This window comes from Sprattus sprattus (assembly GCF_963457725.1).
Source record: "Sprattus sprattus genome assembly, chromosome: 21".
In the NCBI taxonomy this organism is placed as follows: domain Eukaryota; kingdom Metazoa; phylum Chordata; class Actinopteri; order Clupeiformes; family Clupeidae; genus Sprattus; species Sprattus sprattus.
Window position 1 is genome coordinate 12,609,524 of NC_137919.1, and position 23,802 is coordinate 12,633,325.

Here is a 23,802-nt window from a genome sequence, read left to right on the forward strand (position 1 = left end):
CTGTTGGTGTTTGTTGGCGTTTGCTGGAGAATTTTGGCGTTTGTCAGGGCAACAAAATTTGTATTATTTTGGAGATCGACAGGGAACATCTCCGAGATCGACACGTTGATTGCGATCGACGGGTTGGCGACCTCTGGGTTAGGGTTAGCCTTAGAGCTTTAGCACTGCCTGACCTACTGCAGAGACCTGGGTGGAGTAGGGTTAGGGTTAGCTTTATTGTTAGCCTTAGCGCTTTAGCACTGCCTGACCTAGCTCAGAGTCCTGGGTGCAGTAGGGTTAGAGTTAGCCTTAGCGCTTTACCACTGCCTGACCTACCGCAGGGTCCTTAGTCCAGTAGGGTTCGGGTTAGCTTTATTGTTAGCTTTATTGTTAGCCTTAGCGCTTTAGCACTGTCTGACCTACCGCAGGGTCCTTTGTGCAGCAGGAGAAGGGCACGCCACACTTCTCTCGGCTGGGGTTGGTGTCTGTGCAGTTGAAGTAGATGTTCAGGTTCCAGTCGTCAGCCTCAAATGCCCCACAGCACTCCCACTGGGACAGAAACAGAGAGAGGGGGCAGGACAGGGGGCAGGAAACATTACTTTAAGTGTGATTTTGCTCTACTATTGTTTTAAACAGTGCATTTGGCAAAACTCTCTATCCTGTTTTACTGACAGACTGAAGGCACTGAACCACACACATTCTCTCTCTCTCTCCCTCTCTCTCCCTCTTTGTCTCTCTTTCTCTCTCTCTCTTTCATTGTATCTCTTTGTTTTTCTCTCTGTCTTTGTCTCTCTTTCTTTCTCTCTCTCTCTTTGTCTCACTTTCTCTTTTTGTCTCTCTCTCTGTCACTTTTTGTCTCTCTCACTCTCTCACTGTCTCACTTTCTCTCTCGTGGTCACACTCTCTCTTTTTGTCTCTCTTTGTCTTTGTCTCTCTCTCTCTTTCTCTGTCTCTTTTTGTCTCTCTCACTCTCTCTTTTTCCCTCTTGCAATCTCTTTGTCTCTCATTGCCACTCTCTCTTTGTCTTTCACAGACACTCTCTTTTTGTCTCTCTCTATCTCCCTCCCCTCCTCTCTTACATATTCCTGTGTGAAGTCGATGAGGTTCTGGAGGTCGATGTCGTCGCGATAGGCTCTGATGTTGTTGTTGATGAAGAAGTTCAGCTGGTCTTTGATCCAGTCCTTAAAGACGAAGGCTAACACTCCCGCTGTCAGCTCCAGGAAGAAGATGATCCCCAAAAACACTGAGAACTGCACAGAGAGGACACACATACACACACACACACAAACGCACACACACACGCACACGCCCACGCACACGCACACACACACGCACACGCACACGCACACACACACACACACACACACACACACACACACACACACACCTGCCATCAACTACAGAAAGAATATGATGCCTCGGAAGACAGAGAACGGCACAGAGAGGACACACATTACTAACACACACACACACACACACACACTTTCTATGATTATAAATAAATCTGCTGTAGCTTCTATTATATTACTATTCTATTATATTGAGGTAATTGTAGCCATAGCTCTACCAGTGTGATGGTGGCTAGAACCTGAATGACAACAATATCTGGTATCCTGTATTTATGGACAGGATGGTTTGGCTTTCACATAATGCTCCTCATCGGCCACACTCAAAGCTCAGGGTTAGCTAAACTGTGCCTGCCTACTCCTGTCAGTGTGCGTGTGTGTGTGTGTGTGTGTGTGTGGGAGACAGAGAGAGAGAGTGTGTGTGAAAGAGAGATAGTGTGTTTGTGTGTGTGTGAAAGAGAGAGAGTGTGTGTGTGTATGTGTGAGATAATGAGGGTTTACTCTAAACATGGCTACTCCTGTTAGTGTCTTAATTCTCTGAATATAGTATCATACCCAAGCCCTCCCCATAATGATATTTTAGAACAGCACACACACACACACACCCACACAAACACACCCACACAAACACAGACACAGACACACACACACACACACACAGGCATACTTTCCCACCCTACCGGAAGAGGTCCATTGACTCTAATGACTGTAGTCCTGTGAGACCAGTCTAAGCTGATGACCATAACACACAGTTAAAAAATGTGTGTGTGTGTCTGCATATGTGTATCCATATGTGAGTGTGTTTGTGTATGAGTATTTCCATGTGTGTGTGTGTGTGTGTGTGTGTGTGTGTGTGTGTATGAGTGTCTCCATATGTGTGTGTGTGTGTGTGTATGAGTTGTGTGTGTAAGTGACTGCATGTCTGTGTCTGTAAGTGTGTGTGTGTGTGATTGCGTGTGTGTGTGTGTGTGAGTGTCTACATATGCGTGTGTGTGTGTGTGTGTGTGTCTACATATGCGTGTGTGTGTGTGTGTGTGTGTGTGTGTGTGTGTGTGTTTGTGTGTGTGTGAGTGTCCTCATGTGTGTGTACTCACAAACTTGAGCAGGAAGGTGTTTTCTCTGAGGGCCCCGATGCAGCCCGCGAAGCCCAGGATGAACATGACGGCCCCCGTCACCATGAACAGCCACACCGGGTCCAACCCCCCCATGTCAGTGATGGACGAGATGTTAGACAGGACACCCTGAGGGGGGAGGAGAAAGAGAGGTGTAGAGATCAGTCAGTGCGGTCACATGGATTTGAATTACTGGCTTTGTCGGATTGAAATAGAATTATCCATTTCATGTAACCACCTTTATTCGAATAATTACGGTCCGACTACGATCCGATTGACACCACGAGATAACTTGATCCGATTCGGTTGTTAATCAAACTACGCACGCATGTAACGGTGAATTGGACTATCAACTGGACTTTACGTCTTTGCGGATGCTTGAGATCCCGCCCATAGACATATATAAATGCATCATAAAGGTCTATGATAATCGCTGCTCACTGTTCTTGTGCTCCCACATCTCATTCACTTTGAAATACTGAAACGAAATCTAAATGATCAAGACCATGCACCATTTTCTTTGCCCTCCGTTATCGTACCTTCATGTGCTGCATATCAGAAATGGCCAACAGAAAAGCTGATTATTCTGACGGCTCCTGTTACCATAATGCATATCAGAAATGGCTAACTGAAAAGTTTTGTCTCACAACCCCTTGTTTACAACCCCTCCTTAAACATGTATAAGGACGTTCAAATGGCTGCGAATTCATGGAGAGAATACTATCCCATTTTCAAAGGATACTTCACCTGCAAAACAATCAGGGCATATTTGTCAAACGTGATAAAAGATACTGCTCTGATCTATTCCCATTCCATACTGAATATTCTGTTTAGATCAAAGGTTTGGATCGACATACCGTGATATTTCAGATGATAGAACAGTTTAAATGAATGCAGAATCCTTCATACCACAAAACAAATTAAAATCGATTTATTTACGACTGGTTTAGCCTATTGTAAATTTGATGTAACGATAAAAGTAGCCTACTTTATGAATCGGCGGATTAAAGGTGAAGGGTGTCACTTGTGCAAAGAATCCACATACATTGCAACATACTACCCTCTCAGAAGTCTCAATGTCCGACGATAGTTATTTGGTATACCACTGCGTTGACATTAAAAATACGGCCAATGCTTCAAATTATTCACTGCCATGTACTTTGAGATAATAGCAGTTGCCCTCCATGGATTGCATAGTCCGACTTAAGCCATAGTCGAATGAATACCATCATGTAAACGTACTGACTATGAAGGCATGGAGAAATCAGTATGAACAGCAGGATCAGTAATTTAGTAAAGAGTATCAATCAGAGAAACAATGGGAACCCAACTGGACTAACCCTGAACTCAGCCAGCACCATCAGTTTGTGTGTGTGTGTGTGTGTGTGTGTGTGTGTGTGTGTGTGGGGGGGGGGTTAGTGTGTGTGTGTGTGTGTGTGTTATGTGTGTCTGAGAGAGACAGACTTCAACAGCTTGTTCACATTCTGTGAACAAAGTGCTAGTTCACACATTGCTGTGATACTTCTCAGTCTGTCACATGTACACACACAAACACCCAGGTTATTGCCATAGGCAGACATATTCATATCTATATATTCATAGCAATATCTATTTCGTCTTGCATATGCAAACACAAGGTCCATAATATCACCATATTATATTCAACCAGCTTTCCACAGATGGAAGGAACTATGATCCATTTCCAAAATGAGCAGATTGGTATCAGTAATGTAAGATAAGATCCCCATCTACTGCAGACTGTCAAAGCAACAAAATGTATGTGTGTGTTTGTTTGTGTGTGTGTTTGCTCATGTTTAATGTGTTTGTGCATGTGTGTTTATATGTGTGTGAGTGTGAGAGAGAGTGTGAATGTCTGTGTGTGTGTGTGTGTGTGTGTGTGTGTGTGTGTGTGTGTGCCTGAGAGAGGGAGTGTGTGAATGTCTGTGTGTGTGTGACTTTTCTGTGTTTGTGTGTGTGTGTGTGTGTGTGTGTGTGTGTGTGTGTGTGTGTGTGTGTGTGCTCACTCACCTTCTCACTCCATGCCCAGAGTCCAATGGCCAGGAACGCCATGCCCAGCAGCTAGAGAGGAGAGAAGAAGACAAGAGAAGAGGACCTCAGTCATCTCTACAGAGAGTAGTAGCAGTAGTTTTAAAAGTTTTAAAGTCTTCAAATCAGAGCTACACTAATCCCATAGTCACAGAGAGAATGCCATGGCTGTGCTATGACCCTTCTCTCTCAGTGAAGATGATGAGAGCTCTGTGCTCCCCGACCTTGAGCCGTAATGGAGCTGGTTGCCTTCTCTCTCAATGAAGATGATGAGAGCTCTGTGCTCCCCGACCTGGAGCCGTAATGGAGCTGGTTGCCTTCTCTCTCAATGAAGATGATGAGAGCTCTATGCTCCCTGACCTGGAGGCGTAATGGAGCTGGTTGGCTTGTTGGGTTCTCTATCCTTCTGAAGAGTTCACACCCACTGGCAAGACCCTTTCATTACTGTGGAAACTCTACAGAAATGTCACCTTGGCAAGGTGAACTATGTTTACTTACAAAAACTCACTAATCTATCTAAACAGTCCAACTCCAACAGCCAAACAAACAGAGATTAATACATGAATCATACAGTATTTCATCCTTGTGTTCAAACTAAACTTTTCCGATAGCATGCATGCACTTTCAGTTTTAAATTGGCTGAATGTGTGAACCTGCAGTTTTGATGGGCTGAATGTGTGAAACTGCAGTTTTGATTGGATAATGCGCTCTGATTGGCTGATTGGTGAGTCTAAATCTCACTGCTTTAATAGGCTAATGTGGAGTCCAGCAGTGGCTTAAAGGCCCAGTTCACCCAGAGAAGGGCTTACTGAGCGGCATTTTCTAGCAGATGAAGGCTTCTACCAAATCATGTTCATTCTGGCCAGAAAGGAAACGGTCATGACCCCTCTAACCCCAACACTGGGTCCAGCCCACAGCTGGTACTCAGCTGATAACTCAACCTTCCTCTTCTCCAGCAGTGCAGACATACAGCCGCTATGCCTATCTACTGTTGCCATGGTTACAAACTAACCACAAGAAAATAAAACTGTTCAGATAAGTAACCTCCAGTCACACACAGACCAGCTCTACACACCGAACTCTGTTCACAGTAAGCAGGCTGTCAGGTCAGCAGTATCTCACTTCCTGATGTCTCATGTGTAAGGCCAGACAGGCCCAGCACCCATACGCAGCTCATACACACACACACTCAGACACACACACACAAACACTCAGACAGACACACACACACTCACACAGACACACAGACACACGCGCACACATACACACAGACACACACACACACACACACACACACACACACACACACACACACACACACACACACACACACACACACACAGACACACACACAGGAACTACATCACACTCCTGGCATATAGCACAGAGGACCTACATGATGATATATAGTGTTAAAGATTTAAGCACAGAGGACCTACATGATGTTATACAGGGTTAAAAGTTCCTCCCCCTTCTCACTGTGGTCCACAAGGGGAGAAAGGCTGGACTCCCCTACCGTAATGGTTGGGTCTTTGTTCCCCTGCACCTGTGGACGGGTCCAATAAGGACTGATTGGGCTAAATTAGCTCCTGGATCACCTTATTAAAAGGCTCACCTCAGTGTTGTTCGAGAGACAGACTGGACAGGCTGCAGAGAAGATGAGACAAGGTACTAGACAAACCTGTGTGACACAGTTGTACCTTGTCTGTTTTAAAGCTTTAGTTTTGTTCAGTGTAAGTTTCTTTGTTTTGGGGTTGTGATTACCCTGGTGTATGTCTTTATGTTTTTGGGGATCAAGTCCCTTTGTTTTTTGTATATATGATTTTGGGGTTCAAGTCCCTGTTGTAAATAAATATATAGCTGCATTTTTATAAGAAAGCCACTGTCTCCTGCGCTGTGTGTTCTCCTGCCTGCCTGCAACCACGATCCAGAAGCATACATCCCACATGGTGAGCTGGCCGGCTCGGGCCTTTCTCACAGCATCTCTGACAAAATTCTCCTCTACTCCCTCCATTTCTGACCTCTCCTCTATCTCTTCCATCTCTGACCTCTTCCCAAGTCTCTAGGCGGGCTTCGAGTTTGGTGTTGTTGTGCTGCCCCCCCCCCCCCCCGGCATCTTTTCATCCAACTGAAAGAGAAGCAGCTGGCCAGCAGTACAGCGGCCTGTTTGAATGCTGCTCACACTCACTCTTTCCCTTTCGCCACCTTACACACATGCACACACACACACGCGCTCAGACACACACACGCGCAGACGTGCAGACACACACAAAAACACACACACACAAACAAACACACGCACACGCACACACACACACACACACACACACACACACTGTCTGTGGAGAGTCTCTCCCTTTCCCTCTCTACAGCATCATATCAGTTTTCATCAGTACTCCAACCCCTTTCACACTCTCTCTCTCTCTTTCAAATTCCCTCTCTCTCTCTCTTTCAAACTTTCTTTCACCCTTTCTCTCCTTCACCCTCTTCATACCCCCCTCGCTCCTCCCCTTTCTCTCACACACACACACACTCTTTATTCTCCAAATCCAAATGAGCTTTCCAAACTTCCAACAAAGAGAAGCTGAGAAGCACACACCCATAACACGCCGACACGCCGACACACCGACACACCGACACACATAACCAGGTGTGTGTGTGTGTGTGTGTAAGAGTGCATTGCTAGGGTAAAATAGATTTCAGATGCATATGAATCTAACACTTAGAGATGAATCTAACACTAACAGATGAATCTAACATTAACAGATGAATCTATAGAACAGATGAAGCTAACACTAACAGATGAATCTATAGAACAGATGAATCTAACATTAACAGATGAATCTATAGAGCAGATGAATCTAACATTAACAGATGATTCTAACACTCACAGATTAATCTAACACTCACAGATTAATCTAACACTCACAGATGAATATAACACTCACAGATGAATATAACACTAAGAGAATGCTTCCACATTTTATCTCAGTAATACATCCCTAAAATACCCCCCTGGGGCACATGCATGTATACAGTAGACTTGGATAGGATGTGTTTTAAGGGTTTAAAAGCCTGGAGGAATTACTGTCAAACAGATCAAGCAGGGTCTAGAGATGTGCATTACAGTCAGCTGTGCTTTAATCCTCTTACAGGCTCCACTGTAAAGCAATGGCAGCGAAACTCTGCCCAGTTCCCCCCACAACTCCAACTGAACATACAGCCTGAAAGGCCCATCTCCCCCCGTAACTCCAAATGAACATACAGCCTGAAAGGCCCATCTCCCCCCGTAACTCCAAATGAACATACAGCCTGAGAGGCCCATCTCCCCTGTGACTCCAACTGAACATACAGCCTGAGAGGCCCATCTCCCCTGTGACTCCAACTGAACATACAGCCTGAAAGGCCCATCTCCCCCCGCAACTCCAACTGAACATACAGCCTGAGAGGGAGGCTACCATAGGGGCATTACAGTGACCCCTACAGGCAACCACGGAGCCTTACAGTGTCCCCTACTGAGTTCATATCCCGCCATAGCACGTTAGCCAGACTGAAGGCCTTATCTGGGCTGTGTGCCTGAAAGCTAAGGCACTAAGCTAATGCTGTGCTTCACAGTTACAGGCTCACAGCGACTCTTCATGACCTAGAGGAGCCGCTAACATTTCTATTATATGCAGTTCATTCTTACCTACCGCTCTAGCCCAGAGGGGCCGCTAACATCTCTATTCTATTCAGTTCAGTTGTCCAGTGATTCTACCGGGTATTAGGGGTGTGCCAAATAATCGTCATGACGATGCATCGCGATTCTAATTTTCACGATCTACTGCATCGATTGTTGACGCCAAGTATCGATTATTAATTTAATTTTTTTTTTTATTGCATGAATGGTTGGCGAACATCAAGCATTTCCGGCCGCGCGATACTGCGACAAGTCATTCATAAACAAAACATGCAGTGTATCCAGTAATAATAATATTTGTGTTAAGTAACCTCCAAAAGTCGTTTAAATAAATACAGCTATGTATGAATTGAGTTGCTTTGAGTTATCAATTGAACACACTATCCAGATCATACACAGCCAGTCAGCCACTGGTAATGGCTTAATTTTTTTCTAACAGTGTTCAGTGAAAATTCGCAATACATCGCAATGCATCGCAATGCATCGCAATGATTCAAGTATCGCGATGCATCGTGATATAATCGCATCGTGGCATGTGAATCGTGATACGAATCGAATCGTGACTTCTTTGGCAATACCCACCCCTACCGGGTATGTAGCTTCAGATATGTGTAGCACAGACGGGTTGCAGGACGGAGCCCATGTGACATGGGGCATCTCAGAGATGACATGGGCTAGCTACAGATGATTAGAAGAACACTGGGAATGCCAAGCGCAGATTAGCATAAGTCTTTTGTGTGCAGGAGCGGAAATACGGTAGGCTGGATACCGACCCTGCATGCAGTAAGCTGGATACCGGCCCTGATACCGACCTCATCTCTGCACCGAATGAAGGTTAGATGGGTGCTTACAGTAGAGGTCACATTAGTTCCATATGTTCAGTACTGACTCGACATATACACTGAGATGTACACTGACATACAGACATATATGGGTTTAAGGCTTAGAAGCTAGCATGCATCATCCTGCATCCAGATAATAAAAGCTGCATGAAGGTTAGCATACATATTTCAGGGCATACAAAACAGAAACAATGCAAGTATTGTGCAATAACTTTCAATTTTTTATAAGTGAAGTCATAACTAAAAATAGCTTTGGACTAGAAAAGAGAAAGAATCTATGCTCTATGTGCTAGCAGGCTGTGAGAGTTAAACACACCAACCCAGCCCCCAGTCCCCAGTCTGCCATGCCTGTAAACCAAACTCAATCAGCCACAGGAAATGACATCACTTCAGCCAAGCAGGCAATAGCACTGTGCCATGAGTCAGGGGGTAACACAGAAGGCCTTTGACAGAAGCAGGGTCAGAACTGTGACTACCCTCTCAGTGTGGGAGTATGGACAAATGGAATCCCACAGTAGTGCAGACTGTAGTACACATGACCTAGTGCAATGCTACTGATGCAGTATATACTAGGGCTGGGCGATATGGGTAAAAAATTATCACGATAGATATTTATATTTTCATTCGATAACGATATAAGACGATATAAATTAAGTCTGTTTCATTTGCTTCAGACAAGAACGCCTGTACAAACCAAAGGTTTCAATGTTTCTTTTTTATTGTAAACCCAACATTTCTCAACTTCAAATCAAATCAAAAGTGGAAATATACAGTAATCTTTCCAAGTAAACAAACTGATATCTGATAATAACCGGTTCGTCCGGTTGAGTTTGAAAACATCAGCTAAATGTGTGTAATGCGAAAATACGATGATAAACCAATAAACAGGAGCCCTGGCTGTGGAGCAATCCGGGGGGTGGGGTTATCCCCTCAAGTCTAGGCTACGAGATTCAGCCCTAACATAGCAAGAAGTTCCGATCATTTGAACGACAGCAAGAAAATAACATTTGCGAAAAAAGTGCACGATGGAAACATAGGACATTGTTCGTGTTTTACTACTCAAAGCATTCCAGGGATTGAGTTACAGTGGCAAGTTATCGATCAAAGCAACAGGTAGACCACCTCCCAAAATCAGAACAACAGCAGATTACAGCACAGCTGGCTAATAAGTGGTAACGTTAGCTACCAATGGAGTTGAATGAATGGTGTGCTTGTGCTAACGGTCACATATTAGAGCGTAACGTAAATGTAAAACCTTTTTTTTTCTGTCTCACACTGTGATAAATATGTTTAAGTGACCACCGTTTAATTTCCATAAACTGTTAGTTCGTTTATGGAAATTAATACAATGCTAGAGGGCGTGGTGTAGCGTGTGGAAATAGTGCTGACAGGACTATAGAGCTAGTTAGCAGGCTAGCCAGCTAGTAGGCACTTGTATGTAGACGCTTTAGCTGCACAGTAGTCTACACTCTGACCTAACCATAGACAACGCAGCAATTTAAGACTTTTTAATGCCCCGCGGCCACCCTGATACCATTTCTCCGCAACTTCCTGCTGCATCACAGAAATTAAATGGACTGCTGTTCCTAATTATTCTCTATCGACATTATCGATATTATTGAAAATGAATTAATGTTACGATAGCTTTATCGAGGGAATTCATTATCGCGATAATTATTTTTATCGTTTTATCGCCCAGCCCTAGTATATACTATACAATACAATACAATGTGTTTTTTTGATCAAGAGGGACAGTGTACATTCATGACCATTAAGATGTAAATGCACCCAATTATAGCCAAAGTTTCCATTGGCAGTCCCCCTGCCAGAGTGACAAAGGCTATAAAAACTAGAAGTGTGATGCGGTATGTACTAAAAGTGTGATGTAGAATGTACTAGAAGTGTAGTACGTAGTATGTTACTCGTGTAGTGTGCACTAGAGATGTGTTATGGTATGGTATAGTATAGGGCTGGGCGATATGACGATATATATCGTGAGGACGATAGAAACGTGTCTATCGTGACCTTTCTCCTCTATCGTTTCTATCGTGATAAACTTATTTTTTCACTATTACAGCTAATATACATTTTAATATAATTTCACATCCTAATATAACATTTTGCTTTTCTTATTATGCAAACTCTAAGTTTATACAACTGTAAAAAAAGAATATTAAGATACATTTTTGAGAACGTGGTTTTGCGACACGACACCGCTTTACATTACGCTGCTTTGCATCATACGCTTGCGACATGATTGACGGTGAGAGCCCGCGAAATTTAATTCTGGTTTAAAAAAAAAATGAATAATGGACGCGCTGCAGGAAGGTGTAACTGTTACCACAGCCGCTGTTATACAATTGGGCATCGACACCCATTGCTAATGACAGCGTCATTACTTTATTGCAGCAGTGAAAATCAAGACATTACAGACGTGCAAATGCTGGGGTGGCCCATTCAAATCAACGGAACTTTTTTGAACATTTTGGAGAGCCGTATAATACGAGTATAATACAAGTGTAGCCATTTATTAGCAGATTCTGTTCCATTTTTCTCAATGATGGTCAAATAGTTGTAGTTTAAGATGCACTATTTCGTTAGTTTAGATTTCTTTTCAGTATTTCAAAAGTGAAGGAGCTGTGGGAGCACAAGAACAGTGAGCATCTAGCAGCGATTATCATAGACATAGCATATGTGTATGTCTTTGGCGTTTATAGCTTAACTATCTAGATTCTAAGTAGCATGGAGGTTTTTTTTGGTACTCCACGTAGATCATAAACCCTTGAAGATAAAAATGAAATTGGTTGGGAAATGTAAACGCTAATATGCTTTTTATCCAGATAAAACGCAGCTCCATCGTTTACTTGCGTTTGTTTACAGGACCGTCTTCACTGTTGCACCAACGGGCTGAAGCGGTCAATGGGGCGTATGTGTAATGGCCAACTTCTTCATTTTCTTATTTTTATACGTGGCCATATAAGAAAATGTTTTTCTCATCATTATTGCTATAGCATATGAACAAACATTGAAAAGAAAGTTTTTTAATTAAATTAAACTTGATTTATCTTCTGAAAGTAGGCCTACATTAAAGAACCACTAAAAGTCACAAGCACTGGACTAAATGTCATGCACTTTGTTTTAATCTTACTATTTAAAGATTCAATGGAAACGTTCAGTACAATCTGCGTAATTGTGGTACAGGTCGTGATGGATCACACTTTTAAGTACACCCCTATCCAGTAAAGCAAGAGGGCATATCGTGATATATATCGCTATCGTGATATAAAATAATCCATATCGTGATATATGTTTTTTTCCATATCGCCCAGCCCTAGTATAGTATGTTGTTGATACCATGAGTGTTATAGTTACGAGGTGGTGTAGTGTGTTTTCACGGTTGGGAACAGTATCCCAGAGACACTGAGATGGTATTCTGCTGTGTCTGTAGGTGTCCAGCTGTGTAGTGATCTCATAAAGACCTACAAAGAGCATTATCTTCATCTAAATGTCGCTAAATGTCTATGCGTCGCTATGGCGATCTTCATCTTAATGTCGACCACATGAAGAGAGGGAGAAAGTATCATCTATGCGTCGCTATGGCCATCTTCATCTTAATGTCGACCTCGTGAAGAGAGGGAGAGAGCATCATGTATATGTCGCTATAGCGCTATTCATCTTAATGTCGACCTCATGAAGAGAGAAAGAGAGCATCATCTACTGTATATGTCGCTATGGCAATCTTCATCTTCGTGTCATCTCCCTGCCATGAAACATAAGCTCAGCAGGTCTCTGCTAAACTATCCACATCCCTATTGAGACTGGCTCTACTGCGCTAAACTCGCCACATCCCTATTGAGACTGGCTCCACTGCGCTCCTGATGAATCAGCCTGTATGGAATCCAAACATCTATCTGTACTCACACACAGAACAATCCCTATACTAATACTAATGTTCGTGTCCTCTTCTATCGTGGAAGCCAGGCAGGGTGTTAATCTCACCTGCTGTTCCACACACACATCCCAATGCTGGCCCACACACACACCCTAATGCTGGCCCCCACACACACACCCCAATGCTGGTCCACACACACATCCCAATGCTGGCCCACACACACACCCCAATGCTGTTTAACACACACACACACCCCAATGCTTGCCCACAGACACACACTTTTTCAAAGCTGGCAACCCGAAGCACACACAAATGCCCCGATACTGGCAACCCAAAGCACACACATGTCACAAGCAGAATTACTGCTTACCCTAGGAGAAGACACACAGGGCACAGAGAAATCTAGATCACAGTACTGACAGCCTCTAGATCACAGTCCTGACAGCCTCTAGTATAGATCACAGTACTGACAGCCTCTAGATCACAGTCCTGACAGCCCCCTGACAGCCTCTAGTATAGATCACAGTATTGACAGCCTCTAGATCACAGTCCTGACAGCCTCTAGTATAGATCACAGTCCTGACAGCCTTTAGTATAGATCACAGTCGTGACAGCCTCTAGTATAGATCACAGTACTTGATGGAGATTACATCCAAACACTGACTTAGGAATTTAATAATCAAGTGCCTTGTATTATTAATTACCTTATATGAATCATGTGCTTACAAAAGCAGGGCATGGCTTTTCTCTCTGTGTGTGTAACTAGAATATTGGGTGCCACTTAGTCTGCATATGAACAAGAGCATGTTTAGACCAGAGGAGATAAGAAGGGAACTGTGCTTCTTCTGACCTTGTGCAAAACTGCCATCCTTGCAAGACAGGGAGCCTCGGATGTGAGAAATCCACCACATGGTTATCCCTGCTCAAAAGTTAGACTTTTGTCTATATAAACCTTGTGCGATGGGTTTATCTTTGCTTCACTTTCAGCCTTGTGCTGGGAGGGGAGCCAGGGTTTTTCCTGCATAGAGAAAATGTGAGCGCGCGCCCTAAGCCGTTTTCCCGAACGCCTATGAAAAATCCCGAGCGCCTAAAGGCAAAAAAAAGTCTGCGATAAAAAAAAAAAAAACTGTCATCCAATTCAGCTTAATGGTGTTTTGAGCGCTCACGTTGAATTCAAGCAGCAGCAGCAGATCCCGCCTCCTACCCCCTCAGCCAATCATTGAACAGAGGCTTCTCCAAGTTTGCCAGACGTTAGTCACTTTAATTTGATTTTTTTTGTATAAAGCAGAGCGAGCAGTAGTTGCCTACATTATCTTAAAAAAACAATACTTTGATAGTAGGCTTTAAGTTTTATTTAAGCAGTGTGTGCGTGAACTTATATATCCTATGTGTGATGGTAAGAATAATATTAATGCCATATATACAATAACTGATTTATGAGAGCTATCCAAAGACTGGTGGCTGCCGATTTAGCAGTAAGCCTACCTTACTCTGTACGTTTAGATGCTTTACAGGTAGCTGTAAGCCATTAGATGCCTGGGAAATATTTAGTATCTATAAATAACAGCTCACCTTTATCTTTTTAACCAGATTTGTAAACAGGCCGCGATCAACAGGCTCAATAGGTACAATAGGCTACCTTGGTAAAAAATCGAATTACGGTAGAGTCATGCTAGCATTGGGCTAAATAATTAGGCAGCTAACATTAATAAGTGGTGTTTACATAAAGTCACTTATTGTATATGGCATAAATATTATTCTAAAACACCTTCACTAGTTGTCTTAAGCAGATTTGTGAGCAATTCATCACGTATGCAATGCACGTCAGCGAATATGTTCTGAATAGTATGTTTCAAGTAGGCCACAGCCGAAATCTCCTTACTCAACCTGCGGATGCATCCTGACTTCATCAGTCGGCGGTTTCAATATTCATGGCTTTCAATTTATTAAAATATCTGCTTTGTTGTGAACTTACACAGGTGTAGGCTATTACTTGATTTGTCTACGCGTTTGAACGAGTACCAGTAGAACGCGGGGCCTCGGGAAGGCATCATTGGTTTATCAATGAAAGCTCAACTCGTTTGTGTTGCATCTCGAATATAATAATATTAATATTATTATTGATAAACCGGTGCGGTTGAAAACTGTTGTTCCACTGCGAGGGCCAGCCCGACGTGCACGAATACACCTGTCCTCCATTGGTGAAAATAATGGTATGTAGGTTTGTATAATAAACATGAATAGTAATAATAGATAAACTTGACTTTCATAATTTGTGTGTTCCATTTCTGACCACTGGTTAGTTCTAGATTCTATTGATATAGATTTCAGTAGTTTGCATATACGAGGTAAACCTTGATAATCTTTGAACCATACATGATAGCACCATGGGGCTTGGACTATTGTCAATATATTAGCCTATCTATTTAAATTTAAAGTGGAAGCAAAATGATAACCTCAAGGATAGCCTCCATTATTTATGAAATGTAAAAACTAAAAACATTGATTTCTGCTGATAGGTAACACAGACTGTGCGCGCATAGCGCGCAATTTTTTTTTTGGGAGCACCGAAGAGCCATTTTGACCCAGGAAAAACCCTGGGAGCCCGATTGCAATTGTTGTTGTTGTTTGTCTAATAATGTACTTACATGCAGCTCTGGAGTCCTGAGGTAACTAGGGTGAATTTTCACCTATCAGTACTGACAGCCTCTAGATCACAGTACTGACAGCCTTAGATCACAGTACTGACAGCCTTAGATCACAGTACTGACAGCCTTAGATCACAGTACTGACAGCCTTAGATCACAGTACTGACAACCTTAGATCACAGTACTGGCAGCCTTAGATCACAGTACTGACAGCCTTAGATCACAGTACTGACAGCCTTAGATCACAGTACTGACAGCCTTAGATCACAGTACTGACAGCCTTAGATCACAGTACTGACAACCTTAGATCACAGTACTGACAGCCTTAGATCACAGTACTGACAACCTCTATCCTGTGAAGATGCACTGGCCTTAACCTGCTTAGAGGCACTGGCCTTAACCTGTGTAACCCTGTTGGATAGACACCCAGCTCTGTCATTTAGGAAGTAAGGGGGACGGGGAGGCTTAGTTTGGAGCTATATGGACAGCCTGTCACCTGTTGACCAGATGGGGAGGGGCAGGGGAGGGGGCGGTTAGGGTTGTTTGGACATGACCTGGGGGGTTGGGCAGGGTCGTTAGGGTGATGCTGGGGCTGTGTGTGTGTGTGTTTGTGGGGTGGGGGTGGGGGGCTGGGGTGTTACATCCATAGACATGAATAGGTCCTATTCCTCAACGCTGGACTAGAACCCGCCCAGATAGCAGTCAACGCTGGACTAGAACCCGCCCAGATAGCAGTCAACGCTGGACTAGAACCCGCCCAGATAGCAGTCAACGCTGGACTAGAACCCGCCCAGATAGCAGTCAACGCTGGACTAAAACCCGCCCAGATAGCAGTCAACGTTGGACTAGAACCTGCCCAGATAGCAGTCAACAGTGGACTAGAAGCGACCCAGGACAGGTCTGGCCCAAATCTGGTAGATTTGACTGGGATCTCGATGCCATCCGGGCCTCAGGGTAGGGTAGGGAGGCCACAAACACTCAATTGACAGACTTGACAAATGAGCGGCTTCGATGCATACACAACCTGACAGAATCCTATTCATGTCTATGGTTACATCCTACTGCTCCTGACACAGAGGAAGAGGGTGAAAATGGCCGGCCGTGAGTGTGAAATCAGAGGACAAAGAGTCCTGCTGAACTTCCTGTTTATCCAAAGAGGAAGGGCTCCTCCTGACAGGCAACTCCTCCTGCGGTCTGATAAGAGCTCCAGGCCGAGAACGCCCCAGGCTGCAACACCCACACAAGGCTATCTACAAAACACCATGAAACTAATTTGCACCCTATACTTTATCCAGCACTCCCATCTTACACACTATACATAAATGCTGAGACATCTCTCCCTAAACACAACAGAGCATGCAGCAACATCTGGAAGTGAACTAACCAGGCAGTCACTCTCACTCGACATTATAAACCTCTATGTGTACATCTGGCTACAGGACTGGTCAGTCAGACAGCCACGCTCACTGGGCTTTTAATAGCTCTGATCACAAGGGCAAATGACCTTCTCTGTCTCTGCCACTGCTGTCTCTGTCACTGCTGCCTCTATACCTCTGTCTCTGATGTCTCTGTCACTGCTGCCTCTATACCTCTGTCTCTGCTGTCTCTGTCTCTGTCACTGCTGCCTCTATACCTCTGTCTCTGCTGTCTCTGTCTCTGTCACTGCTGCATCTATACCTCTGCCACTGCTGTCTCTGTCACTGCTGCCTCTATACCTCTGCCTCTGCTGCATCTATACCTCTGCCACTGCTGTCTCTGTCACTGCTGCCTCTATACCTCTGTCTCTGCTGTCTCTGTCTCTGTCACTGCTGCCTCTATACCTCTGTCTCTGCTGTCTCTGTCTCTGCTGCATCTATACCTCTGTCTCTGCTGTCTCTGTCTCTGCTGTCTCTGTCACTGCTGCCTCTATACCTCTGTCTCTGCTGTCTCTGTCTCTGCTGTCTCTGTCACTGCTGCCTCTATACCTCTGTCTCTGCTGTCTCTGTCACTGCTGCCTCTATACCTCTGTCTCTGCTGTCTCTGTCTCTGCTGCATCTATACCTCTGTCTCTGCTGTCTCTGTCTCTGCTGCATCTATACCTCTGCCACTGCTGTCTCTGTCACTGCTGCCTCTATACCTCTGTCTCTGCTGTCTCTGTCTCTGTCACTGCTGCATCTATACCTCTGTCTCTGCTGTCTCTGTCTCTGTCACTGCTGCATCTATACCTCTGCCTCTGCTGCATCTATACCTCTGCCACTGCTGTCTCTGCCACTGCTGTCTCTGTCACTGCTGCCTCTATACCTCTGTCTCTGCTGTCTCTGTCTCTGTCACTGCTGCCTCTATACCTCTGTCTCTGCTGTCTCTGTCACTGCTGTATCTATACCTCTGTCTCTGCTGTCTCTGTCTCTGTCACTGCTGCCTCTATACCTCTGTCTCTGCTGTCTCTGTCACTGCTGTCTCTGCTGTCTCTGTCACTGCTGCATCTAAACCTCTGTCACTGCTGTCTTTATACCTCTGTCACTGTTCTAGCTCTATGCTCCTGAGGCGAGGCGACTGCAGACACTGTAATTATCCGTGCAGGACCTCAGGGAAACACAACAGCAACGTGAGGAGAGCAGGCTCACACCGCCCTGTTTAATAACTCTCACACCGCACTGTTTAAAAGACTTACTGGTGTACGAGTCTCACACCGCCCTGTTTAAAAATCTCACACTGCCCTGTCTTTGGTGACTGTCCATTCAAATTTCGGTCACTCATGACTGGTCACGTATCTGGTGACATTCTTGTTCTATTTCACTCAATCTTCGTTCCCATGGTACTGAAAATGTTGTTTACAGTTGTCCAATCACAAGGATGTATTTTATTTGAGTACCCAATCTCAAATACCATTGGTTTAGAGACGTTTTACCGGAAAAAATAATTGACGGCGCTTCATTTCAAATATGGCGTTTTCAAGCAAAGTGTATACGCTCGATCAAGCGGTTCAGCTTTGTTTACAAACGGACAATGAAGAGGATAACGATGCAGATAGTTCAACTGGTAGGATGAGCAGTGGAGAAGAGTAAGAACTTGACAATCTGTAAATGAATGATTGTGATCTGATCAAGAATTGAGGTGAGATGCGTCTATGTTGACTCCTGAATGACACGCTGTTTATCCTTACATTACAATTTCCGCTTTTTTGCAGCATCAATATATACATAAGTTTTAGTAACACTAAACGTTTGAACATTATATTATTATTTGGAAGGGGTTATTGGAAGTTATTAGACGTTTTCTTGAAAATAACCGATGTGTTTCCACTGTTTTGGGTCCACGTGGAATGACGTGTCATTCATGCATTCGTTCGTGCCATATGTCCCGCATTTAGATCGCGATACAAATTATTTTATACAATGCTATCACTTCTGTCTCATAGTTCTTTTGTTTTGTATCTTGATCAACCAAAATAAATGATTATATATTTCTATAGTTGCATTTGTGTTGTTATTTCTCGTAATAGCTTTGTAGTTTTCAAGTTTGGCACAGTATGGGCTACCACAAATAGGTCACTCTTGACCTTCCATGCCATGTTTGTTTATTGAAGTAACCTGATCAAATAACTGTTGTTCATGTTGTTCAAATGTTCTATAGTGACATGTTTTATATCTATTTAGGCAAATACATTGGTGTTTCAACAAGATACAGAAAATATATTTTTTTGGGGAAAAAAAATAGTTTTTTTCCAAATAATTATGTTTTTCCGGTTTTTTCAGCGACCTATAGATGCATGAAAGGAGATGAAGATTTTGTCAAATTGACTCCAAACTTGGCAGGAAGATTCCTTACAATATATACTAAAACTTAGCGTTTGCACAATTGCAGTAATTTAAACATGATGGCAACCACAGCAGATTACACCTACATTTTGTGTTTTCTTTCAGAAATATCGCCGCATAAATTAGCATAAATTATGGTTTAATAATTTAAATTGAGAGAATTTTTTTTTTAAATCTATTCTACATTGATTCTACATCCATCACCCTTTAAAATGAATCATAATATATGGTGTTATGTGCAATATTTGCAGAGATATCCAAGATTTACAAAAAGTCACTAAAAATTGTCAATTTTGGGGCAGTCACCAAAGAGTTAATAACTTTCACACTGCACTGTTTAAAAATGTCACACTGCCCTATTTAAAACTCTCACACTGCACTGTTTAAAACTCTCACACTGCACTGTTAAATAAATCTCACACTGCCCTGTTTAAAACTCTCACACCGCACTGTTTAAAAGACTTACTGGTGTACGAGTCTCACACCGCCCTGTTTAAAAATCTCACACTGCCCTGTTTAATAACTTTCACACTGCACTGTTTAAAACTCTCACACTGCACTGTTTAAAACTCTCACACTGCACTGTTTAAGAACTCTCACACTGCACTGTTTAAGAACTCTCACACTGCACTGTTTAAAACTCTCACACTGCACTGTTTAAAACTCTCACACTGCACTGTTTAAGAACTCTCACACTGCACTGTTTAAGAACTCTCACACTGCACTGTTTAAAAGTCTCACACTGCACTGTTTAAAAGAGTTACTTGTGTACCAGTCTCACACTGTCATTTTTAAGAGAGGTACTGGTGGAGCTGTATGAGTTTATTTAACTGAAGAGTTTAAACACACAGGTCTTTCAGGGTTAAGCTAAAGACAGCTGAAGCACAGCCTCATGAGTCATGACGGCCTGAGCCCCATTAAACATTCATGCCTCCAGAAACTAGAGCAGCAGAACTCAGACTCCCATGGGGACCCAGTGGCCTTGCAGCAGAAGATGCCTGACCGCGAGAGCAGACGGGCCACTGCAGAACCACACTGCCGTGTGACGCTCTGGTGTATCTGCAGAACCACACTGCAGAACCACACCGCTCTGTGGCGCTTGAGTCTACCTGCAGAACTAGACTGCCACAGCTATGTAATAGACTGCCACTGTTATACACTATAGACTGCCACTGTTATACACTATAGACTGACATATTGCGCAAATAATTATGGGTACCAGAGATATGGTCATATTCCTTATATACTGTCTGGTGGTCCCGTTCTCCCTGGCCCTGCCTAGGGCCTGTTATTCCCTCTTTGAATGACATCTGCAGCATCTCAGCCATGATATTCCCTCTTTGAATGACATCTGCAGCATCTCAGCCATGATATTCCCTCTTTGAATGACATCTGCAGCATCTCAGCCATGTTATTCCCTCTTTGAATGACATCTGCAGCATCTCAGCCATGATATTCCCTGTTTGAGTGACATCTGCAGCATCTCAGCCATGTTATTCCCTGTTTGAATGACATCTGCAGCATCTCAGCCATGTTATTCCCTGTTTGAGTGACATCTGCAGCATCTCAGCCATGTTATTCCCTGTTTGAGTGACATCTGCAGCATCTCAGCCATGTTATTCCCTGTTTGAATGACATCTGCAGCATCTCAGCCATGTTATTCCCTGTTTCAATGACATCTGCAGCATCTCAGCCATGATATTCCCTGTTTGAGTGACATCTGCAGCATCTCAGCCATGTTATTCCCTGTTTGAATGACATCTGCAGCATCTCAGCCATGTTATTCCCTGTTTCAATGACATCTGCAGCATCTCAGCCATGATATTCCCTGTTTGAATGACATCTGCAGCATCTCAGCCATGTTATTCCCTGTTTGAATGACATCTGCAGCATCTCAGCCATGTTATTCCCTGTTTGAGTGACATCTGCAGCATCTCAGCCATGTTATTCCCTGTTTGAATGACATCTGCAGCATCTCAGCCATGTTATTCCCTGTTTGAGTGCCATCTACAGCATCTTCCCCTCTCTGCCCTTGACTCTAAACAGACATAATCTGCACTGCTGTTTGTGTTTGGGTTGTGGCAGGAGTGGCATGTCCACGGAGGAAATGTCACTGTGCCACTGGAAACCCTAATACAACTTCCACCATTACTACAGCAGGGGGAACAGTATGTCAGGACTGTTGAGCGACTGGGTCAGAGAGAGAGAGAGAGAGAGAGCGAGAGAAAGGAAGAAAAAAGAGAGAGGGAGAGACATAGACATAGAATACGTATTCTATGTCTATGGGGAGAGACATTTGCATCCATTTGAACGGCTGTCATTCATTCATGTCTGCGTCGTTAAGACTCCTGTCGGTACCCCCATGTCACATGACCACTTAACGCTGAGCTGACAGGACAGACGCCAAGATTGGCTGACAGAGACAACAACGTTATGCGACAACCAGTAAATAACAGAAATAAAAGCATTTTGCTCAAAAAATACTTCCACTTTCACTGCATCTTTATTGACCTATAGGAGGAAGACGTGCAGAGCGCTCTGGTGTCCCGGCGAGAATAAACTGGATGCTGTAAAAGCGTAGTTTGAGAGCCGCGGGCGGTCTACATCACTCGTTTCCTATGGCGCTTGCATATGGCGGAGCCAGCCGTGCCGCGTCGCGGCCGCGAAAACAAAACGGACCAGAGTCTCACTGAACTTATCAAATCAAAGTCACACTCGGTGCCTACGGAAACAGCCTCCTTCACAGAGACGCAAGGAAGTTTGAGTCACAAATGCACATCGTACAATGGGCAAGGACAGCATCGCTGTGTAAAATGCTTTGTGTAAGGTCTGCCACTAATGTACGCTGAATAAAAACAATATTTGAAGGCTTCCCTTTGATATAGTATTGCAGGGAACTACTAGCATATTCTTTGCAGAATGGCTTTCAAAAAAAGCCATTAGGATATTTCAAAAGACGTCCCTTACCCGCGGCATAGGCTGCGTCCCAAAAAATGGATGATACACTATACCAGTGTCTATATCGAAATATAATAAACTGTGAAGGCAACCTAACAGGATTGATCGTGACAGACAGTCTGCAAACAAATCCGATTATTAAGTGTTTCCTATGGGTCAGCAGCCTGCACGACACTGGATGTCCTGTTCACCACCAGGACCAGCGGCGGTTCGTGCTTCGATAAGCGCCCGGAAAAGGCACGAACCCCGATCCGCCACTAAAACTCGAACTTGCGCCAATGGCAAGTCAATCTGATGCAAAATATAGGCTATAGTGTTCGACGCAAAATAATGAATCATGTGTGACTGCAATGAAAACGAAAAGTATATAGGTTTTATAGCCTAGTCAATGGCGTTTCAAGCTTCATTTGTAGCGGTTGGACCTTCTGTTTCTAAACAAAAGAGACAGCGTTCACACAGACTCCTTACCCAAAAAATGATGTTGAATCCAAATATGAAGTATTTGATACAGCAGCTGACCTCGTGTCCTTTGAATTGTTTCCCCGACATTTTCGCCTCTCTGCATACGCTTCTCCGAGGGATAAACTATCGGGGCATTAGAGTAAGCGGGCAACAGTAGCAGGTTCAGCGCGCCGGAGCGGCCGGGCCTGCGATGCAAGACCTTCCTGCAGTCAGTATCCAGTGGAATAGGACATTTTATTCCTGTATGCGGACACGGCGAGGCGAAAGAGTGATGGCCAAAATAAATCACAACGGCGTCATTTATTTTATAGAGATAAATTTCCACTCGTCTTCAAACGCAGGACATGGAAGGAATGGCCCTCCGTTTTCCATGGGGGGGATACCGATATGGGCTATCCCTATTTTTCATCTCTATGGCCGCTAGACTGACAGTATCATAAACCAATCAGCTTTCAGGGTTTCACGGGAAATGCCTCCTCCTTTTGCCGTCATGGGAAATGTTGGCTTATGTTGACGATGTGGTCCTTAGTATAATAACAGCAATAATAACAATACTTGTAATAATTCTGTTATTATTATTACTACTATATTAACGTATATTAACGTTAGCACAAAAGTATGGAAGGCCTAGGACTGCAATACTAGGTTGTGTAGCCTATGTATTGTTATTGTTAGCAAAGAGGCCTAATTAGCAGGCTATGTATTTTATTCACCAAGTGAATATGCAGAACTGAAATGATCAAATCTGACTTGGTCATTGCAAAATATTGATTTGTAGATGCCCAGCTTTTAGATGGCCAAGTCAGAATCCGAAATCACCAGTAAACATGTCTACTTTCCCACTGTCCCAGCAAAAATATGTTAACAGATATCAACTCAAGAAATATTCAAACTTTCCAGTTAGATTCAAAATAACTATCACTGATTTTTTTGCATTTGTGCTTTCCTAACGGATACAAAAGTAGTGGCAAGTAAAACTAAATGGCACAGAAGGAAAAATGACAATGTCGTGCACCCTGATCATGTCATAGTAATATGTGT

At 43.6% G+C, this 23,802-nt stretch overlaps 1 protein-coding gene across 2 annotated transcripts in view; it reads right to left on the minus strand.

The window, feature by feature from the left end:
* Positions 1 to 23,129, minus strand: part of tspan5a (tetraspanin 5a) — a 30,212-nt gene extending 7,083 nt beyond the window's left edge. For both annotated transcript variants that reach the window (XM_080860009.1, XM_080860010.1), the window contains exons 1-5: positions 22,768 to 23,129; positions 4,466 to 4,516; positions 2,420 to 2,566; positions 1,059 to 1,229; positions 403 to 528 (exon numbers count right to left, since the gene is read on the minus strand). In XM_080860009.1, the coding sequence (XP_080716135.1) occupies positions 403 to 528; positions 1,059 to 1,229; positions 2,420 to 2,566; positions 4,466 to 4,516; positions 22,768 to 22,848 (576 nt within the window). In that variant the 5' untranslated portion in view covers positions 22,849 to 23,129. The remainder of the gene's footprint in view (positions 1 to 402; positions 529 to 1,058; positions 1,230 to 2,419; positions 2,567 to 4,465; positions 4,517 to 22,767) is intronic.
* Between the last annotated feature and the right edge of the window lie 673 nt (positions 23,130 to 23,802).